The sequence below is a fragment of the Rhea americana genome, unplaced genomic scaffold, assembly GCF_003343005.1.
Source record: "Rhea americana isolate MKP2758 unplaced genomic scaffold, rheAme1 scaffold_218, whole genome shotgun sequence".
Classification (NCBI taxonomy): domain Eukaryota; kingdom Metazoa; phylum Chordata; class Aves; order Rheiformes; family Rheidae; genus Rhea; species Rhea americana.
Window position 1 is genome coordinate 252,661 of NW_028186321.1, and position 20,812 is coordinate 273,472.

The 20,812-nt window shown below is 38.3% G+C and overlaps 1 protein-coding gene across 8 annotated transcripts in view; it reads right to left on the bottom strand.

Moving 5' to 3' along the window:
* The window catches only part of TACC2 (transforming acidic coiled-coil containing protein 2), a 151,713-nt gene that overhangs the window by 11,664 nt on the left and 119,237 nt on the right, over positions 1-20,812 (bottom strand). For 4 of the 8 annotated variants that reach the window (XM_085305251.1, XM_085305249.1, XM_085305246.1 and 1 more), the window contains 7 exons: positions 17,093-17,154; positions 16,108-16,223; positions 15,146-15,317; positions 13,762-13,902; positions 12,716-12,805; positions 3,794-3,937; positions 2,794-2,870 (listed from right to left, as the gene is read on the bottom strand). In XM_085305251.1, the coding sequence (XP_085161377.1) occupies positions 2,794-2,870; positions 3,794-3,937; positions 12,716-12,805; positions 13,762-13,902; positions 15,146-15,317; positions 16,108-16,223; positions 17,093-17,154 (802 nt within the window). Of the gene's footprint in view, positions 1-917; positions 1,104-2,793; positions 2,871-3,793; positions 3,938-12,715; positions 12,806-13,761; positions 13,903-15,145; positions 15,318-16,107; positions 16,224-17,092; positions 17,155-20,812 lie in introns of all 8 variants that reach the window. The other 4 variants (XR_014895874.1, XM_085305247.1, XM_085305250.1 and 1 more) reach the window with 4 other exon arrangements.

The window sequence follows — 20,812 nt, forward strand, 5'->3', positions numbered from 1 at the left end:
GCTCTTCTATGCATTGGTAAGTGAGTTTTGTTCTTGTTCTAGATTCATGTCAAAAACCTCTATCACCTGAACAGCCTATATGGCTCATTACAGCTGGAGAAMCAAATTATTCTCACTCCTTTTTGTGATAGTGTATCTTAAGCCTATCTTGACATGCCACATAGGCCTAGGTTGATATTTTAAACATTCAGCCTACTTTTCAACTTCCTGTGATATCGTAAGTCATAAAAACACAGAAACCTAGGGCTACAAAGAATCTCAAGAAGTCATCTGCTCAACTTTGCACACTGAGGCATAATCAGACATCCAAATACCTTGCCTGCCTTAAATTACAGGTACTGTCCAGCACTGTTCATCTCTTCAATAGTCATATATTACATTATTACGGCTCCTCATCTTGTCTGCTGTTTTCTGAATTTTCCTCYGCTCTGATATTTTTCTGGAAACTTAACTGGATACTGAATACTGGATATTYCAGGTATAGTATGCAAGACTCCAGTTAAGGAGCATTGCTTCTCCTTCTGTGGAAAGCAATGCTTTTATGCATGCAATTCAAGATAACTCATGCTTCTYTCCCAATTCCTTTCTAATAATTACRTCCCTTCTAACTGTTGCAGCTCTAATTTAGCATATGTGGTCTAGTCCAACATTTAACCTTCCAAAAACAATCCTTCTTGGTGGGCACCTGAGTATTTTATTATTTTGTGATAATATTGGTCATTTTTTTCCCATGGATGGGATATGTGTATATGGGAAATTTGGCGTGGATAAGGTGACTTTTTCAAACAAAATTTCATTGAGAATATGGACGCATAAACAAGTTACTGCGTGGAAAGGGATGGTACCTATCTATAGTGCATCAGCTGCTCTGTGTTGCTGCCTGTTTTTTTCACTGAGGAATAAGCAACCTCTCTTACCACCCATGCACACAAGCAGTTTCTGCAGAACAGCACAAGCAGACTGTGTGCTGRACTCTGAGACATTCTTTACCCAGTTTCAAATTTCCTTACTCTGCTTCTTAGGTGTGACTGTTTGCAGTAGCTCCTTTCCATTTTCCCTTAATATTCACTTGAGAGAGCTATGCCAGGTTTTTATTTCTTTTCCTAAGAATAGCACAAGAGAGGTGAGAGAAATCAGCTGAGTACTGAGAGATGATAATCCAAACAGGTAAGGTGTCTGTCTCGGCCTTTTCCAGGTGCATAAACAGGCCATCACTTGATACAGCTCACTGGGCTTTAGCTTTAAAATACCTGTTGAGATATTTAATCTTGTGAGGAAGAAGCTGGAGTCAGAACAGAAGTGATTCTGAAGAAAATTCAGTCTCAGAAGTTACTGTAGAAATTATTTTTTAAAGGAAGCACTCTAAAATATCCTGACAGTTCTCTTTTGTTAATGAGTTTGTGTCTGAAGGTAGAAAATAATAAAGACTTTAAAGACTCCATAAAATATTTTCATACGGTTTCTTTTTATAATTGGTGACTTTCTCAGATTCAGATTAATGAGCATGTCATGATCCTCTGTATGTCGTTCTCATACTATTACCATGGTAACAGAAGGAGGATATTTTGGATAGAGCTGAAATTTTCAGTGAACTAAATGGGAAGCAATTCTGATTTTCACTATATCCACTACAGCAATTTTAGAAGATACCTTCGTTGTCATCCCTGAGAGTGGTAGAATCTGGGCTGGGAAGTTAGATCAAATCAGTTATGTTGCAGTATGGAGATATTTTATGTAGTAAAGACAGGCTTCCAAGGAGAAATAAAATATATTAAAATAACAGATACAACAAGAAAAAAATGAAAAGCTCAGCTCTCAAAAGAATCAGTAAAATCCAACRTAAATAATGGTTAACCAAAATCATGCTTAATGATAATAATTAATAGTTAAAAATAATTTAATAATTTAAAAAGCTAGTCCAGATTAAAGGAAAAACTAGCCAACCGCTGTGGGACTGTAAGCTAATTCCCGTGGAAGGCAGAGAGAAAAAGGTCTTTAACACCTCTGTGATACAAAGGGATAAAAGGAAAATTATAATAGGACAAAATGTCAATAGATTGGCATGCGACCATGAATTTTGGTATCCAAAACAGTTCTAGTTACTATATTTATCTTTTAAGGAAAACATAGAATCTTCTTGAAGGTAAATTCTGAGAGGTCAGAGTGGTAGTTCTGTGATAAATAATTTCCTACTAGTAATTGATTTTTTTTTTCCCTTACGGACTGGCCTAGTGGATGATGCAGAGTGGCTATTCGGTTTCAATCTAACAATTAGAGTTGTGTTCATATTGTTAAAGAAACTTTACAATAATCCCCTGAGGGAGCTTGTACTATCCATACCTTTTACAAGCCTTCACATGCTTTTTTCTGTCGGCAAAACTATTTGTGGAAAGTGAATTTTAAATTAGCACATGCATAACGCTGCCAGCCCTGCAGGCAGACTCGTTCATTCAGACAACAGAAACAATACTATGCATAATCCATGTGACAATTCAGAAGTGAGGAGCATAGCACAAACAGAAGGGAATTTTTCCTGTACAGTAACCTAGATTAAGATCTCCTATCTCAGTGTTTTGAGGATGAAAGTAAGATTAACAACATACAAGTTTACAATGATTATTCCAAACAAAAGTGAATTTTGCCCACCATGTGTAACAGAGCATGAATTTAGGATCAATCCAAAGCCTGCAGTTAAAAAATAACAACTTTCAGCTAATCAATACAGTTATACAAACATTATATGTGGCTGAAATGAGCCCCTCTGTCAGTGTGATTAGTGACATTTTAACTTACCTCATTTCAATCACTTCCCTTCTGCTTTCTTCATATTTCTCTTTCCACTCAGCTACTTCTCTTTCCTTGGCTGCAATCTGAAACAATGAAAGCAAAGAAAAACAGGTAAAAACAAGCATTCTATTAATGAGGAACTTAGAGAAGTATGTGTACAATTTCTCATTTAATACCCACTGATTTTAAATGCAGATATAAGCACATCCAAAGAATTTTTATGTTTCAGACTGTTAAGATCCAAGTAAATTATTTTGGATGTGAAAACACACTCAAGTTCCCCTAAACTAGCTTAGGAAAGTAGATGCAATGTTATTCTTGTCTTGTCTTTCATCCCCGATTATAACAGGACACTAAAAGAAATACTTTTCTCTATAAACTTCTCTATAAATTCTATATATTCTATAATATAAATTCTATAAATTTCTCCATAAACAGTATGTCATTCTGTCTGATTTGACCTAGAGAGAAACCTTAGAATTCTTATGTACATAGTTCTTGAATAAGGCCTCATGATTTGTCTTGGAAAGGGATCTGCTGTTTTTGCATGCATATGTAGAGCTGAGCATCCACAAAAGATTATATCCAAAGGACTGCACTCCTTTTCACCCCTCTCCTTAACACTATCACACAATTTAAAATACCCTAACACTAGGTTGTACAAATATTAGTAAGAATTAGACTAATATTGCGTGTATCTTTGTGAAACAGCAATTTTTAGCATCTTACAATGTTTGTAAAATTATATACCAATATCAAGATGCACAGAGTACAGTTGAGGCCAAATATAATATAGGGTCCTCACACATAATGCTTGACTTTCATTTACACCAAATAAGTAAAACTTACAGTATAGCACCTTCTGCTTCAGTAGACTCTAGCATAGCTGGGAATAGTTTCAAGAATACAGCAAGTGATTGTAATTGTGAATGATTTGTGAGAAAACAGGAAAGCACTATACCACAAAGAGAATATATTTCCTTTTCCAGATTCTGAAGAAAATTACCTCTGCTCTGGCAAGTCGTAGTGCAGAGTCTAAGTCTTGCTGGGGGTAGAGAAGACTTGTGGTGCTTTCTGCCTCTGAGGTGCTGATCCGAGAGTAGAGTGCACTTTTAGAGATGGAAACGTCTGCTGGGATGGCAGGTTCTCTCTGAGTGTATTTTTTTAAATACAAAGAAATGAAGCATTAAATTTGTATTTTACTAATATGTTTTATGGGTGTAGTGCTAGGCACCAGGGTTTTCAACTAGCACTAGAATCCTGTTCAATACTAAATTATAACAATGATGACATTGTTAAGAAGATCTGAATTTAACAATCAGAAAATATACATTTAAGATCCAAGGAAAGCATCAAGAGAGTCATAGTACCCTTATGCAGAGAAAATAAACACAGAACTTTGTCCCCAGTATTTTAGGATCAGATATTAGAAAAGGTAGCAACTAAAGTAGTAATTTAACAAAAATATGCACAAAAAAGCACTTGAGGAGAGGAAATTGGAATTAGAGGCAGAGAGCTTGTTAAAGGGAATTGTGCTTCCATAAAACAATACATGACACCACATGAACAGGAGCAAAAAGGTATCTCTCCCTCTTGGTTCTGACCTGTCAATATACTGTAGCTATCATAAGCAGTATTTCATAAAATACGTGACTACTGAGGTGGTGTTACTGCCCTCTGGTATTTAGTATGTGATTAGCAAGTTAAATCAGGTTTTATATGCAGCTGCCAATTTTACTCATGTCAGTGGTCCAGGTTAAGTCAGGAGGCAATTAGCATGTGAAATCAGGAAAACAGAAAAATAAGAAAGTTACGYGAAACTCAGATACATAACCCTGCAAATAACATACAAACAACATTATTTAAAGTACATTAAAACTAGGGAGATTAAAAGATAGCTAGGAAAACACTAAACAAAAGTCTTTTGGCACCATGCACAGCAGAACTACAGTCTGGATTTGTRTGTTTTCATACTTTAGCAACACTTTTTCCTCTGCACAGTATACAGTGCCTCTTCTATGCACTTTTTTTCCCTAAAGCAGCCCCCTCAGAGATGATCCCCCTTATATATATGTATGTATCTCTACAGCTATACCTCCCTTTGTCCCCTACTCACACTTGCCAATAGATGCACGCTGCCTGCCTGCCTGGGTACTATCTCTGGCTGTCTCAGAAACATATTAAAATATTCCCTCAGCTGCTGGTGAGTGAAAAAAATTGTTTCAGGAATTGAGGTGCCCATATCCCTGTTGTTGGGATTTAACGTTCCACTCCCCTGTTAAACATGCATGAAACCAGCTAAAAGAATCAAAATTACTGGGGAGGAGGAGGATAGGGGAAGACAGTACACAGATGACAGCAACCACGTGAACTTTGCTACCTTAACACCAGGCAAAAACAAGCTGGAGAATGGAATTGTCACACAAAAATAAAACAAAATGTTTTATAAAGAAGAAAAGAAAATTCACATAGAAACTAAACGGGACAAAAGGTTAACAGTAACAGGCACTTTTATGAGCTCTGTCATGCTTCCAGGAAACGGGATTCCCTCAGACTGCAGAATACTGCAATCCACATGACAACATCACACCAACACAAGTCTGGTCACCCTCAGGATGCTTCCACGATCTAGACACAGGCTGCCACCTCCATTTCACAGGAACTAGAGGGTGAGGGACTGGTTTGGGTCACCCAATTGCCCTGGTTTGCCCAGGACAGCCTCAGAGTAGAGGGGTTGTTCTGACATTGCTGAAAAACATCTAGACTTTGTACCTCTTGGTGAAAGCTCAGACAACCCATTTCTCCTTTCCTCCATCTCTCAAGACACAACCCTTGGAGAGCACAGCAGCAGAAAGACATCAGCCCTGGCTGGGCACACGCTCCTCCTCACCCAATCTGGCCATGGCGATGTGCTCTTGGCTTGAACCTCTGCATCAAGCAGAATAGCCTGTRCCAGGTGACAGGTCTTGCCCATTCATTTTACCGCTTACTTAAAAACCCAGAAATGGTCTCCAGAAGCCTGGTCATCCACACTTTTGTGCAATCCTTTCCATTCACCTAGAGAATTATGTGAAGTTAGACTTCAATGACCAGTCTTGGAATCAGTAAGGTTGGAAGGGACCTCTGGAGATCATCTAGTCCAACCTCCCTCCTCCAGCAGRGKCACCTAGAGCGTGTTAGACAGGGTTGCATCCAGGCAGGCCTTGAAGATCTCCAGAGAAGGAGACTCCACAACCTCTCTGGGCAACCTGGTCCAGGGCTCCGTCACTCTCACAGGGAAGAAATTCCCCCTCATGGTCATCCAGAACTTCCTGTGCTTCAATTTCTGCCCCTGCCTCTTGTCCTGTCACATGGGACAACTGAAAAGAGTTTGTCCCTGTCCCCCTGACACCCTTCCTGCAGGTACTTGTACACATTGATAAGATCCCCCCTCAGTCTCTCTTCCCCAGGCTGAAGAGGCCCAGCTCTCGCAGCCGTTCCTCATAGGGCAGGTGCTCCAGCCCTCTGATCATCTTCGTAGCCCTGCCCTGGACTCTCTCCAGTAGCTCCATGTCTCTCTTGGACTGGGGAACCCAGAACTGGACACAGTACTGGAGATGAGGCCTCCCCAGGGCTGAGGAGAGGGGCAGGATCACCTCCCTCGACCTGCTGGCAACACTCTTCCTAATGCACCCCAGGACACCATTGGCCTTCCTGGCCACAAGGGCACATTGGTGGCTCACGGTCAACTTGTCATCCACCAGCACTCCCAGGTCCTTCTCTGCAGARCTGCTCTGCAGAAGGTMAGCCCCCAGCTTKTACTGGTGCCTTATTTTCCTTCAGAGAGGCAAGATAGCTTGATCACCTAGCTGAATTCCATAAAGGTTATTTTAYAATCAGCAAACTAAAATTCATTTCATTTAGAAGGATGTATAGCATTGCTATGCAATGATTTAAAGCTTCCACTCTAGAAGTGACTGTGTTTATCAGTGGATGAGGCAAAATCCRYGAGTGCTGAATAGATTGTAAAGGCCTTGAGTCACCTGAAGCATTTCTGGGATGCGTTAAGGAACACTCTTTGCAATCATTATTTATGATACGGCTTTATAAGAAGTTAAAAAGATGTCTGACGAACTGACACCCAGCTTGTACTGGTGCCTAGGGTTATTTCTCCCTAGGTGCAGGACWCTGCACTTGCCCTTGTTGAACCTCAGCAGGTTCCTCTCTGCCCAGCTCTCCAGCCTGTCCAGGTCTCTCTGAATGGCAGCACAGCCCTTGGGTGTGTCAGCCACTCCTCCCAGCCCTGGGGGATGCCACTAGCCACAGGCCTCCAGCTAGACTCCACGTCACTGATGATGACCCTCTGAGCTCTGCCTTTCAGCCAGTTCTCAATCCACCTCACTCTCCACTCATCTTACCCACACTTCCTGAGCTTCTCTAGGAGGATGTTATGGGAGACAAAGCCTTGCTGAAGTCAAGGTACACAAYGTCCACTGCTCTGCCCTCATCTACCCAGCCAGTCATTCCATCATAGAAGGCKATCAGRTTGGTTAAGCAGGATTTCCCCTTGGTGAATCCATGCTGGCTGCTCCTGATCACCYYCTTTTCCTCCATATGCCTGGAGATGACACCCAGAATGAGCTATTCCATCMCCTTTCCAGGGATGGAGGTGAGGCTGACTGGCCTATAGTGGCCTGGGTCCTCCTTCCTGCCCTTTTTGAAGAMTGGAGTGACAYTGGCTTTCTTCCAGTCCTCAGGCACCTCTCCAGTTCTCCAGGATCTTTCAAAGATGATGGAGAGTGGCCTGGCAACAAYATCCGCCAGCTCCCTCAGTACCCGTGCGTGCACCCCATCCAGGCCCATGGATTTGTGGATGTCTAGCCTGCCCAGAAGGTCTCTAGTCCTATCCTCCTCAACCAAAGGRAAGTCTTCCCTTCTCCAGACTTTCTCCCTCACATCCAGGCTSYRGGATTCAYGAGGGCTGCCCTTAGCAGTGAAGACTGAAGCAAAGAAGGCACTCAGTAATTCTGCCTTCTCTGTATCCCTTGTCACCAGGGCCCATGTGCAAGTCTGATTTAGGGGGATTAAAACTTGCACTAATGGGAARTGGAAGATAAGATGGAAGGCTTATCTACAGAGAAACAGGGCCCACTCTATTTGAGATTCACAGAGAGGTGGACTACTATGCTGTACTTGCACTTATGTATTTTTCTTTCTCATTGTCTTGATATGAAATCCTTCTATCCAAACATCATAGCAGAGAACTTATATTTGAGAATGGCTGAAATGCTTTGAATTTCTGTGACCTAACAGGATACAAGATACTGTACAGAGCACAGAACATTCAAGCAAGTGTGCATGTGTGTTACTTGCTGAGYCAGTCTCAAAACTGCATTCTAACTTAAGAATTTCAAATCTGAGTTGATCTCAGATGGCATGTTTTTAACATTCTAATTCTGTCCATCCATGAAAATGAGTAGATAATGACTAAATCGAGGCTCAGTTCTTCTCTCCACAATATGCACGCAAATAGACTTCACTAATTTCAACAGCACAGTCTTTTGTASAGACACAGTTAAAGAAAACGTCAGATGTTATCCATAAATTATTCACTTGTTCTTAGTGCTCCTCACACATCCAAGAATAGAAAGGATCCAAAAATACAGTTATTTTTTTTGCRGTCCTTCCTGAATTCTCACATCACACCTAATTGAAGAAATTATCTTAAAAATATATATACAATGCTTTCTCTAGGAAAATACAGCTTAGATGGATGTTAAGGATTCCACATCTGTAGGCAACATGAAGAAACCACACCAGCAACATTAAAAGACAAGTAACTAAATTTAATTAGGATAAGAATGAGCTTACAAAATACCATACTACATGTATATTTATACAAGAGACTCATTAATTTGCTCAGCACTATTTGTTCATTTTTTAAATGTGCAAGTCATTTAAATCTTATTTCTAGCATTTGCAGACCTGGCACATTCCTTGTCCTTTCTACATTTGGCTGTGAACACATAAAATAATGATCAGTTCCAACATAATTATTAGGTGCTACCTCAAATACAGTGGATTTGCCTACCTCACCAAAAAGCATCTCCAGATCTATCAAATTTACATAGCCTGCCTTCCTGAAAGTATCTCCCAAACATAACAACTATATAGGAAAAAGTACATCTGGGACACAAGCTCAGATACCTATATATGTGCAGATATACCAAAACACATGGAGCTGTCTTCAGTGAAGGTAAAACACTTAGCCAATAAAAAGACTACTCCTGGCTAAATTCAGTAGCCTAACTTCAAAAAAAGTACTTTATTTGTTCCTCAAACACAAAGCAAGAAAAACCTAGAGATGAAAAAGAGCTATTACATCACCAAAGCTGCCCTTAAAAGAAAAGTTATAATGAAGATCAATCTGCTGAACTGTATGTATCATGTTTCAAAAGCCTCCTGGAGCTTAATTTGACGAATCTCCCTGAAGACACACGGATGGAAACTATTAATTGTGGTAAAAGAAACACAAATTTCCTTAAGCTGGTAAGAAAACACATGTTAAAGTAACTGCCAATCTGATTAAAATATTTAAGAACATTTAAATTGTTTAAAATATAACAGTGCATTTAAGAAAAACCCTAATTATATTAGTCAGGTATTGAGCACTATGTTTTTCTAGCTCCGTCTTGCATTTAAGAAAATTGTACAAAATAATAGTACTAATAAAACACAAAACAACTTAAAATTTCCAAAGACTACTGTGGAAACTCTTGTAATTTAACCACTTCTGCAGTACTGGTCTGATCGTTATGGTCCTAACTCTGGAAACACTTCACACAAGTTACAGCCAGGTTCCTGGATTCTGTCCTTGTCCAGACAGCTCTATCATAGGGACTAATACTAGTCTTCAGGGTTTTATGTCAAAAACCAGTCTTATGCAGCTCCAAGATGATGTACAAATGAGTAACTTATTTCCTGCCTCCAAATATTCCTATCATTAGAAAATAAAATAACCTGATCAATAGAATGATGGTACTGCCCCCAAATAACTGTCARTTCTGTTCAACACCTAATTGCTGAGAAGGTAAGCAGTTAAGTGGGGAGGTAATACACATACGGATTTATAAGTCACTGAATCTCATACAAAAAGATTAGAGTCTGCAGGGGAGTTGCACCTAAATGTGGGTCACTGCAATCTCAGTGTAAATATTAAAATTCAGTGCATTTATTTTTCTCTTCCCAGAATCTTTTAGAGAAATCAGACATCTGATCAGAACGAGACTAAATGAATTTTGCTCAAMCAGCTACAGTTATCTCACTTCAAGGTCAAAGTCACAAGACCTATTTATGTTTGCAATTATATTGAAGAGCAAATAAAATCCTGACATAAGCTCTGAATGCAAAGTTTCAATGGAAAAAAATAGCATATCTGTTTGAAGAAAATAATCTTACTACTGTGAATATGCCARAGAGATGTATTCTAATTCCATTCTTGCCCATATTTCTTTTCAGTTTCTCTCCTTTACTGGAATCTAATTTCAACAGCACAACTCTACATCATCTCAACATCCGTACAGAAAGGCTGACATAGACCGTATTAGCCTTCTGTTGAAGTTGCCTACAAAAAAATGGCTACAGGATATATTAGTGCAGACTGTTCAATCTGGCAGTGTTAAACCTTAAACTCGGAAGACTGAAATCTGTGGCAATGTAAAAATAGCAGACCGACTGAACTCCATGAAAATAAGTTCGGGAGCGGCAAATAACTCCCCTCTATCTGAAAAGAACAAACTTCGTTCTTATTCTCAGGCATAGTACTAGTAGAAAATACTTCAATTAGTATCAATTTTCATGTGACTTAATTTGCTATATCAAATGATTCTTTTTATTTAGCATGCTGTGCTTACTATCTATCCTGTAATGGTTCAGCAAATGTTTAATGTAATTATACCACATTAAAAATAACTATGGCCATCTATCCAGAAGGGAATCCTGCCAATTAGTACCTGAATTTAAGTCATCGCAATCATCCAGCGGATCCTCAGAATCTTTTCTGGGTAATACACAAGGATTCACACACCTACAAATCTATTGTCTTCTGATTAAGATAGAATAATGTATTTCTGAATTTTTAATTTTCTTAAATCTCTGCTGCGTTGGCTAGCAGCAAGAACACAGGTATCTAACAGAAGTTTTCTGTATAACCCATAAAGCATCTAGATGTAACTGTGTTTCATCTCAGGTCTTCTGATGCTAGAGAGTGTGACTTCTGCACGTTACAACAGAGTGTTGGAAAGACAAGGGGAGAAAGCAGCTGAGTGATCCTGCCCCTTTTCTGAGACAGACCACTCAGGACAACAGAGCAACGGGACAGTCATGCACATTCCTACTCAGATAGGAAAACGGCCCTTTTTCAGTCYTTCGTCTTTGTTCTTTCTATTCCTAATTAGAAAAATAAGCTCAGTTTCCACTGAAGACAACAGCAGGGTTTTCACGATTAAAAGAAAATACATATATATTATGGTCATATACTTTAAAATATCAGCATATCTGTAAGGAATGAGCTCATTTTGGTATGTATACACACACCATGAAATGGGGAGCTCATCGGCTATTTAAGATAAGCAGAATAAATCAAATATAATCTAACCATTCATCATTTTTTAAATCAAAGTACAGTTTATCTAAAAAGAAACTTTATGAACCAGCTACTTTATGGTTGATCTTTAAAGCACCAAGAGATTCTCCTTTATAACCAGCCCAAATGTAGTCACAGAATAACCAGCCCAAATGAATCATAGAATCAGTAAGGTTGGAAGGGACCTCTGGAGATCATCTAGTCCAACCTCCCTGCTCAGCAGGGGCACCTAGAGCATGTTAGACAGGGTTGCATCCAGGCAGGTCTTGAAGATCTCCAGARAAGGAGACTCCACAACCTCTCTGGGCAACCTGAACTACTACTCGAATATTAAGACGATACAGGACCAGGTAAAAGGTTTGCCACTGACTTATTAATGGCTAGTATAACAAAAGAAAGGTTACTGGTGAACAATATGTCAGAAATGCATTTTCCTCATTTGAAATAAAATGTCTCATTGCATTAGGATGCTGCCATACTGCTACAAYGATATCACATTCCAAGAAAGCCATTAATAGTTTTTGGCTTTTGTTTTTGTAAGTAGTACCAAAAAGGCATTATAAACTGACTAACCATCAAATGCAGTACACGTCAGAGCTAGCATTTTAAGTCTTGTTCCAAACACAGCGAGGACTGCATGCATTCTAGAGCAGTGTCACACTGCCAACGTCCTTCTGATAAGGCTCTAACCAGCATGCTGTAGAAGCAGCAATAAAAAAAGCTTTAGATCTTATGAATTAAAACACTTTGTGTTGCGGAAAGCATTTTCTTTAAGAGCTCTAGAGCTCTTCCAAAACCATCGGAGTTCCATTCTTCAGAAGCCTGAAGCAGGGTGGCGACTGAACTTGTCACTTCTTAACTTTGAGTATCAAGAGGTCWGATTTCAACCTGAAATGACCAGGCAAAATGCCCCATTGGCCAAAATCTCTATCATCTTTGTAAGAAGTATGTTTGCTACCTGTTGTTCCATAAAAAATTTCAGGACACGTCTTGCTGTAAATAAAAACTGAATGGCCATGTAACTGCAGAATTTGACTGCCTCCTGTAGTAGATATATGCCTGGTTCTTGCTTTCGAACCTGCCTTTTGTGAGTATGAACGTAGCAGTACTCCACAGGCAGAGCAGGTGACAGCTTTTTTGTGAGCACTACTGCTTTCAGCATGCRCTTTGGTGTCATAGACACTTCAGGTGCACACAGCTTCAAACTGCACTCAGAGAGGCTTAGTTACCTTATTGTTAAAGAAAAAGCAGCACTCTGTTTCTTAATCTGTGCGCACACACATACAGCAGGCATAAAACAGATACCTCGGCATCTAAGGAGCAGAAGGAAGACAGGGTAATCTGCCTGGCTAACTTCAGCGCTTCTATCCTCATTGCGGCAAACTCTAACTCCTCCTGTCAAGTGTTTGGTTATAAGCAATTCACAAAAAAAAAAAATACATATTAAGAACATACTGAAAATGTTTAACACATTCCAAAAAGGAAGGCTAGATTTTAATACATTGTGATAATTCCTGGATGACACACACACATCTCATGTTCTTTTCATGATGAGAACATCCATACAAAACCCCAGGTTTTGGTTGGTTTTGAGGAAGGTATATAGACAAACAATTTTCATTAGCGACTAACAACTCTTTGGGCAAAATAAATGTTTTCCTAAGTTAAAGTTGTTTTTCACGTTTTCTGTCATTTCATTTTTACTTTATGTGAATTTATGCCAGCTGCTGCTCTCATTTCAACCTTATCCTGGCATTATGAAATCTGAATATGAATATTATAGAAAATATGTCCTGACACACAAGTTTGCTCTATGGAAGATTTCACTTTTCTAGAAGTCATGCCAATTCTACATTAGATAATTTAGCAGAAAAACTCGGCATAATTTTCATTTAACCGAGGCCTAGTATTGGTTTAACTTCAGAGAGCAGAATTAGGGCCTAGAACTCTGGAAATCACTATGTGCATACYGAAGTACTAAGGCCAGGTGTCAAGGCAATCCTCTACACTAGGTCCTGTGTTCAAGCTTAAAAGATTTTGCTTTATAAAGAGTTTTACAAAACGTACACATCCATGGTATTGGATAGCTGAAACTGCCTTATGTTTAAATTTATGTATGATAATAATTAAATTAAAATCTCTGTGTCCCTCAAGTTCCTAAAAGGCTAAAATTACTTTGGAAAGAACGAAATTATTATTTTGCTCCTCCACCCCCCTTCCCCATCCTGTCATCCTTTTCAGACAGGGTAAAATACTCTCTATCTGTGTGGAAAAAGAATGAAAGAAAGAAAGAAAGAAAGAAAGAAAGAAAGAAAGAAAGGAAAACTGACATTTACATTTCTGCTACAAACCTGAAGTTTCTGAGCAAATACTGGAGGGTTCTTTTCTGCTAAGTCAGGATCTAGATATTCAGGTTGATCACATATTGAGGTTTTCTTAGATATCCTATTGAGGAGAGCATCAGCAGAGACAAAGGAGTCTTCAGGAGATGTCTGAAGCGTAAGGAGGATACAGAGTAAGTAACAGAGATTGCCCAAGCAGTTAAGACCTAAGTGACATCTGTCTGCAAATCATTGATTCCRAGTAATTTGACAACGCATTGAAGATTCCTTTTCAAAGGCAAATGATTGACAGGTGTAAGAGACATAAAGAATAATTATTCCTAATTTAAAAGCAGAGTAAATTTTGCAAGATAGGAACACGAAGTACGTGATAGTGGAGTAAGACCTCCAAAGCAACGGTTCTCAAATCACAGTTCACATGCCATTCTTGATACTTCTACAACAGTTTTCAGAGTAACACTGTGAGTTATATTCAAACAATATCTGATGCTCAGATCAGGTATCTCTAAGGCAGCCCAAAAGCTCTGAATACCACCCGAACYGAGAAGAACCTTAGCAAGACTCTTCTTGTAGCCTCTGTAAAGTCTCTTGCTCTTTATAGCGGGTAAATTCAGTTATGTACACTATGATAACATGATCAGGATAAACACATAACATGAAGGTGACCAGAATTAGAATGTTAAAAACATCACCTCTGGGATTTCAGTACCCAAGGCTCCAGCTGGTGAGAAAAKTCTTCAGGCTAGTAAAAATGCTTTGCGATACATCAACAGCATCATTAAACAACAAAAAGATACGTAATTAACCATCATATTAAAGTGAGTTTCTTCTCATTTTGACTCTTTAGTAAATCRTATTTTGTCATACAGCTAAGCATGCTTAGTTGTGCAGGCATTTGTGAAACAAGTTTGCCTGGAAAAGTGATAACCTTCAGGGAATCCACATGAATTTGAGAACCAATGCTSTGACGTATGTATGCAGTACAGGCTGGAAGTAAGGAAGTGCTGGCCACTAATTCAAATCCAAYCCAGAGAAGCCATTAAAAAGGGTGATTTAATTGAAAGCTGGACTGAGTTCTAATGATCAAGAAAGAAGTGAGTTTTACATAAATCACAGCATAAAAAATCCTTTTTAAGAAAAATCCCCTCAGAGTATCTACTTGGAGCAGGTGATCACAATATTTTAAGCTATGGCAAGAATTCAAAAATTTCTTCTGAATTCCATCAGTGCTCTCTCAAACTGTCTCCCTCATTTGGATCCTGTCCTACTAAGACCTTTAAGCACCACACTGAGTTTTTACTCTGTTTACAAGCTCTAATTGTGCTGTCTCTTGCATGACGAGAKAATTTTCTACAGGTCAACGAGTCCCAAACACTTATCATAAATTACTTACTATTTCGATGGTCTCTGAAACTGTTCCTAGAGTCATGGGCTCTAGATCTTTCTGCTTTGATTTGTCAGGTGACTGTAAGTGTGCCTCTTGACTGGCAGCTAGCACTCGGGAAGCTGGATGTTGTATTTTCATTCCAGAGGATTGCTGGGCTTCAGGGTCTTCAAAACTTGACCTGGGGAAGGATTGTATACATACTTTCAGAGTGGAGCACAAGGCCATTATACTAACATTCTGCTTACCACTAAGCAAGTCCTCTCCAAAATATTTATGTGCTTATACATATAAATTATTACAACTCAACTTTAAATCATTGTATCTCATAACACTTTTGAAATATCCTTTCAAAACCACACACAGGAGCCATTAAAATACACCCACTTCCATCAGAAAGGACATGCATATGCCTTAAATATTTCTGATTTGTCTTTTTACCCCGTTGGCATTGTGACTTAAATTTCTCCCCAAGAAACAACTTTTACTGAGAACAGATGTYCTTAACAAGCACTTTTTTCTTTTTTCTTTTTTAAGTACATACATACCCACACATCCTGCTTTTAAGAACTAGATTCATTGTTCAGAAAATATAGCTTGGAAAGGCTACGTGAAGAGTTGCAATTAGATTTCCAGACTGAAATGAAAATGACCTCAGTGTCTGAGAAAGAAACTTAACTAGGAAGCCACAGTGTAGTGAAACAGTTGCCACTGTGACTATATTTAGTAAGAATATAAAGGAGAAATATATGTTCTTATTTCTGCCCCCCCATTATACAATTTCTGTATCTCTTATTTCCTTTCTTCCTTGTATTCTCTATCGTATGTGAACACAGATGTGAATCTATTTTCAAACAAAAAAATTGGCAAAAGCAGAAGCAGTGAAATGAAGAATTGCCTGCGTATACACTATTATGGTAACCCATTTCTCCGGCATCCTTTCACTGCTGAATTTGTTTGCAGTGACATACCCTGAACATGGCGTTGTAGAATCAGACAGTCTGACGGGAGGTGACTTGACTGGGCTCTCTTGCTGTGCATCAAACATTAAGTATAAAGAYTGTTTCTTCAGGGTGCTATCATCCTGCTGGCAACAGCAAAGGARAGACTCATTAACCAACTCAACCATTCTCCATTAAAGCTAACTCATTGCCTCAAGTGAGCCAAAGATTTGACAAACAGCTAAAAATATAGCACAGTAACAGAGTCTTCGCTAAATGATACTGAGACGATTTCTTTGAGGAATAAACAATTAAAGKACATAAGCGAAACAGGTCACTCTTTGTAAATGATCATTCCTCTCTCACTTTGGAGTTAATCAAACTTCTGATCCTGCCAGGCAGGAGGCATCTGTTGACTTAGTATTGCCAAAATACTCATTAATACRAGCTTTATTCTTATCAATTTGGGCACCTCACATACATGCTTAATTTTCCTAACTGCCAGTGCAGATGCACACACATTAGATCTAATAAAGCTGTCAAATTTATTAAATAAATAGGTCAGACAAACCACTGATAATGTACAGTACTATATTCCATATTTTACATTCAGTCTGTGTTCTCTCTGGACTCTCATCATTTTCCCATAAGTTTCACCCCCCCCGCCCTCCCCCCCCAAAAAAAAAGAAAAAGAAAAAAAGAAAAACCTTCAGTAGCTGCTATAGACAGCTCTGAACTCTGCAGTGCTGGGAATAGTGATCTGGTTTTAATCTCCAAAAAGAATTACTATGATCCTAGTTTAAAAATAAAATAATAAAATGGAACAAACTGTACGGGATTTAGGACAAAAAAGCACATGCAATTTATTCCAGTTATGCCAATTTAGAAGAACYGAGTTTAAAATCTGCTATAGGCACACTGTAATTAATTTAAGGAGTAGTGAGGCTCATGGCATTATCAAGACAGCATTATGACCACAGAATGAAAATGAATGGAAATGGAAGTGGGAACTTACAGGCACAGAGGAGCCTATCTTCTCCATATATTCTATTTCATATGAGTTGCCATATTCCAATTCTGCAACAGAAAAGAAAAGCCATTAAATATGTGCCATGAAATGATTTTGCATAAGTAAATGAGATCTCATCTCATTTACAAGGGTCACCTCCATTCTTAAGTTTTTATATGAGACATTAAAAATAGAATATACAGAGAGACAGCACAAGCTGTACTGTGCATTGATTTTTCAACCATGAACGTATGATACATTTTGGGCAAATTCATTTGCCTGAAAAATTCCAGCTTTACCAATTTGCTCTGCCCAAGATTCTGTCTTAGAACCCAGAATATTAACAATGTTTCAGAGCACTTTGAAACTTTCCTCTATCATGTTATCCTATCTCAGAAAACATTTTTCAATGTTTGTAACATGATCCTGGTTTCCTTTAATGTAAACCAAAAGATTTTGCAAGCTGATGAGTAATCAAATACTTTCTGTTTCTTAAGGTATATCATGCAGATCTTAATTAAGAATGACTACTATGATAAAAAAAAGAAGAAGAAGAAAAGCTTAAGGCAGGAAGATTTACAAAAAACCCTAAATCTAAAGCCTAACAAAAATGTAAATCCCTACTGCTATTCTACTTCTAATCTCTCAATTACTCTAGATGGAATAACCAGCATTTCTTCCCAATCCACTGTCACCAGTATTGAGCTGATATAGGAAAAGACACAGATAAAATACAGCAAAATGATAAGGAGAGTATACCCTCCTGCACCCATGTAAGAGTAAAGGCTTTGCTGAATTGTGCCTCTATTTAAAAATTAAAAATATATATATATTTTTCCCAATGATGTATTTTATTGAGTTACCATGAATTTAATTCGCTAAGTTACACATTTAATTTCTATTATAGATAAGTTCTAATAAATGGCACACTTGCATTTACATTAGGATAAAAATATATGCAAAAACCCTGCTAGACTTGGGCAGTTTTTGAAAAGCAGGGCTTGGATCAGGAAGATGGTATTTGTGATTAAAATATATAGTCTTTAAAAATGAATCAACTCTAAAGAAAWTTTTTAACTTCTTTTTGTTTAAAAAAAAAAGTTTTGGAGGTCGCAATGTGAATTTACAAAGCTTAGAATATGTATAATAAAAAAAAATCACTGCAGTAGACAGGCAGTATAATTCCAAGTCTATGTATTATGTAAGATAGCCACTGAAGAGAAACAGCTACAATCTCACATTATCTCTTACATTTGGGAGATACTAATAAAAAAAATTAATTAAAGAGATTGCTATAACAGCAGGCTCCACCGGTTTAAATGCCTGGCACCATATGTTTTTAGCAGTAATAGTAATCCAGGTAGGATGGACAACCTCCTGGTATCAGGCATGTGCTTCTTCCTGGCAAAAGCAAAAATAAACCAAAACGAAGAGATGAAAATTGCCTTCTGGGTACAGTACTGCAGGAGAAATTACGAAATATCAGAGAGCAATTTCCAGTGTTTTGCAACTTTCTGTATTTCATTTCTCTTCAAATATAGCCCAGTCACTTGCATCACAGAATTTTTATTGGGCAGCTTTATAAACCTAGAAAGCAACCTGTGAGTGAGCATACAAACACACCTCACAGACAGGAGACGTACTTCCACTGTCCTCTGCTGGCACAGATGGCAATTATTTTGCATCTGCCTGCACTGCTGGTAGCGGCCCTGCAATGGCAATCCAAGTTGACTTTTGGGACAAAATGTATTTAACTTTACTGATTTAGAAGTGCAGAACACAGATGGAAATACTTCAACTAGAAACAAAAAAATAACACATCTAGTTAAAGACTATTTGTTTTGTCTCAAGYAGTCTCTGAGGTTTCCAGCAACACCAACTCCTCTACAAGGTACCTCCCATACAACATCATCTCCCATACAAAATCTTAGGCTCCACTTTTTTTCTGTACATTCAAATATCTACAAATGCCCAGTACATCCTGTGATGTAAGATAATTATCTTTTATAAATGCCTACAATAGACTTACTAAGCGATGTCCTCCACCTCCTCCTACAAATTGCTGCAAGACTACATCAGAATTTTCTGCTAATAATTACAGCTTATTTATCGTCTGTGAAACAAGAAAATCGCAACACTTATAAGCAGAGCATGCAACAGATGARAGCTGGATGTACTGGCTAACTCACTAGCTTGGCTGTATCTGTACAAAAGCAGTGTTAGGTTACAGGCTTACAGTATCACCAGTGTCTGGGAGGGGTAAAAATAACTACATTGAGAAATAGCCCCGGAATTACTCAAAAAATTCTCAAAGCAGCAGAAACTGAATTGTCAAGGGAAAAATATATATATTATTTTTAAGAGATCTGAAAAGCAAAGCACTGTTGATTGTAATTAGCATGTAATSTGAAACTCTGAATATACCATCCAGCACGCAGGAGACAAGACAATTAGCATTTAATTAGGAGCTTTGCTCACTTTCTTCTACCAGTCTGATAGCTCAAATGATTGCCTTAGAGTATCTCTCACTACTCCTTTGTTCCATTTCCTTCCACATAATTTCCATTTTCCTGAATATTTTCAAAAAATTACTTTTTTTTCTTTATAATGAACCTGAGGTGAACCTGTTGTTTAAAATRGAACCAAATTATTATTTGACAAATAAAATCGAATGGATTATCCAGACATAAATACTTATTTAAAGGGGAGACTCAGATTTCCAAACAGCCCAGGCTCTACAGCCTGGCATGTGCGTATGAACATGTACAGTCCCATTAAGATCAGTGTTATTCATGTTTTAATGTCAAACACATCTGGCCTAAAAACCTGTGCAGTTCTTTATCAGGGAAAAATTCCTTGGAGATCTGGTCTAAAATGGTATAACATAGCTTTAGAAGTAGTCTGAATATGGATCAAAAGGTGAGGGGGAAAAAAAGCCCAATTGAGAAGAAAAGATTTAAAGCTAAGTTAAATGCATACAATCCTCCCATCCACAAAGCTGAAAATATGTCCTTAGAGTAGATGTCTCAAAGCACTATTTCTTCCATTAAACCCAATGAGGACCACAAAAAAACATTCAAGTGGCTATATTCCGTCTCTTCCACATTTCACAGACCTGAAACAAGAGTTCTGCCAATAAAAATTTCAAATTTTGAGCTTTAGATTGCAACTAGTTACAGGAAGGTATTAGAGGAAAAATCTTAATAAGTAGACATATAATAAGCAGATACAGAAGAYGACTTTATGTGGTACATGAATGATTCAGGAGACATCCTGGACATTTTTTATGCATGAAGAAATCTGGATTCTACAAGTGTGAAAGGGAGATGGTATGTTGAGGATCTTTATGTAACACATACACTTTGAGCAGAAGTTTTAACCAAGGGACCAGGGTTTTAACCCGAGACCTTCAGTATTATATTTTATTTTCTCCCACTCAAGTTAAAGAAACAGGCTTAGGCAAAATCCGTAGTAGGGTGGCTTTGCATTTAAGACCATTAACCAAGAGCAGAATCAGCCCACAGTCTCCCATGAAGGCACAGTGAGAACAGGTAGCATGTACTGAAGAATACAGTACCTCCATAATTAAGCATGCAAAGGAAGCAAGAGACAATCTTCTCTGAAAGCCCCTTTCATTTTCCTTTAAGCTTCCTCTCTATTCTTTGTTGAAAACTCAAGATGAGACTACTTGGGTCACATCTTCAGCTTTCAGAGCTGTGTAATTGC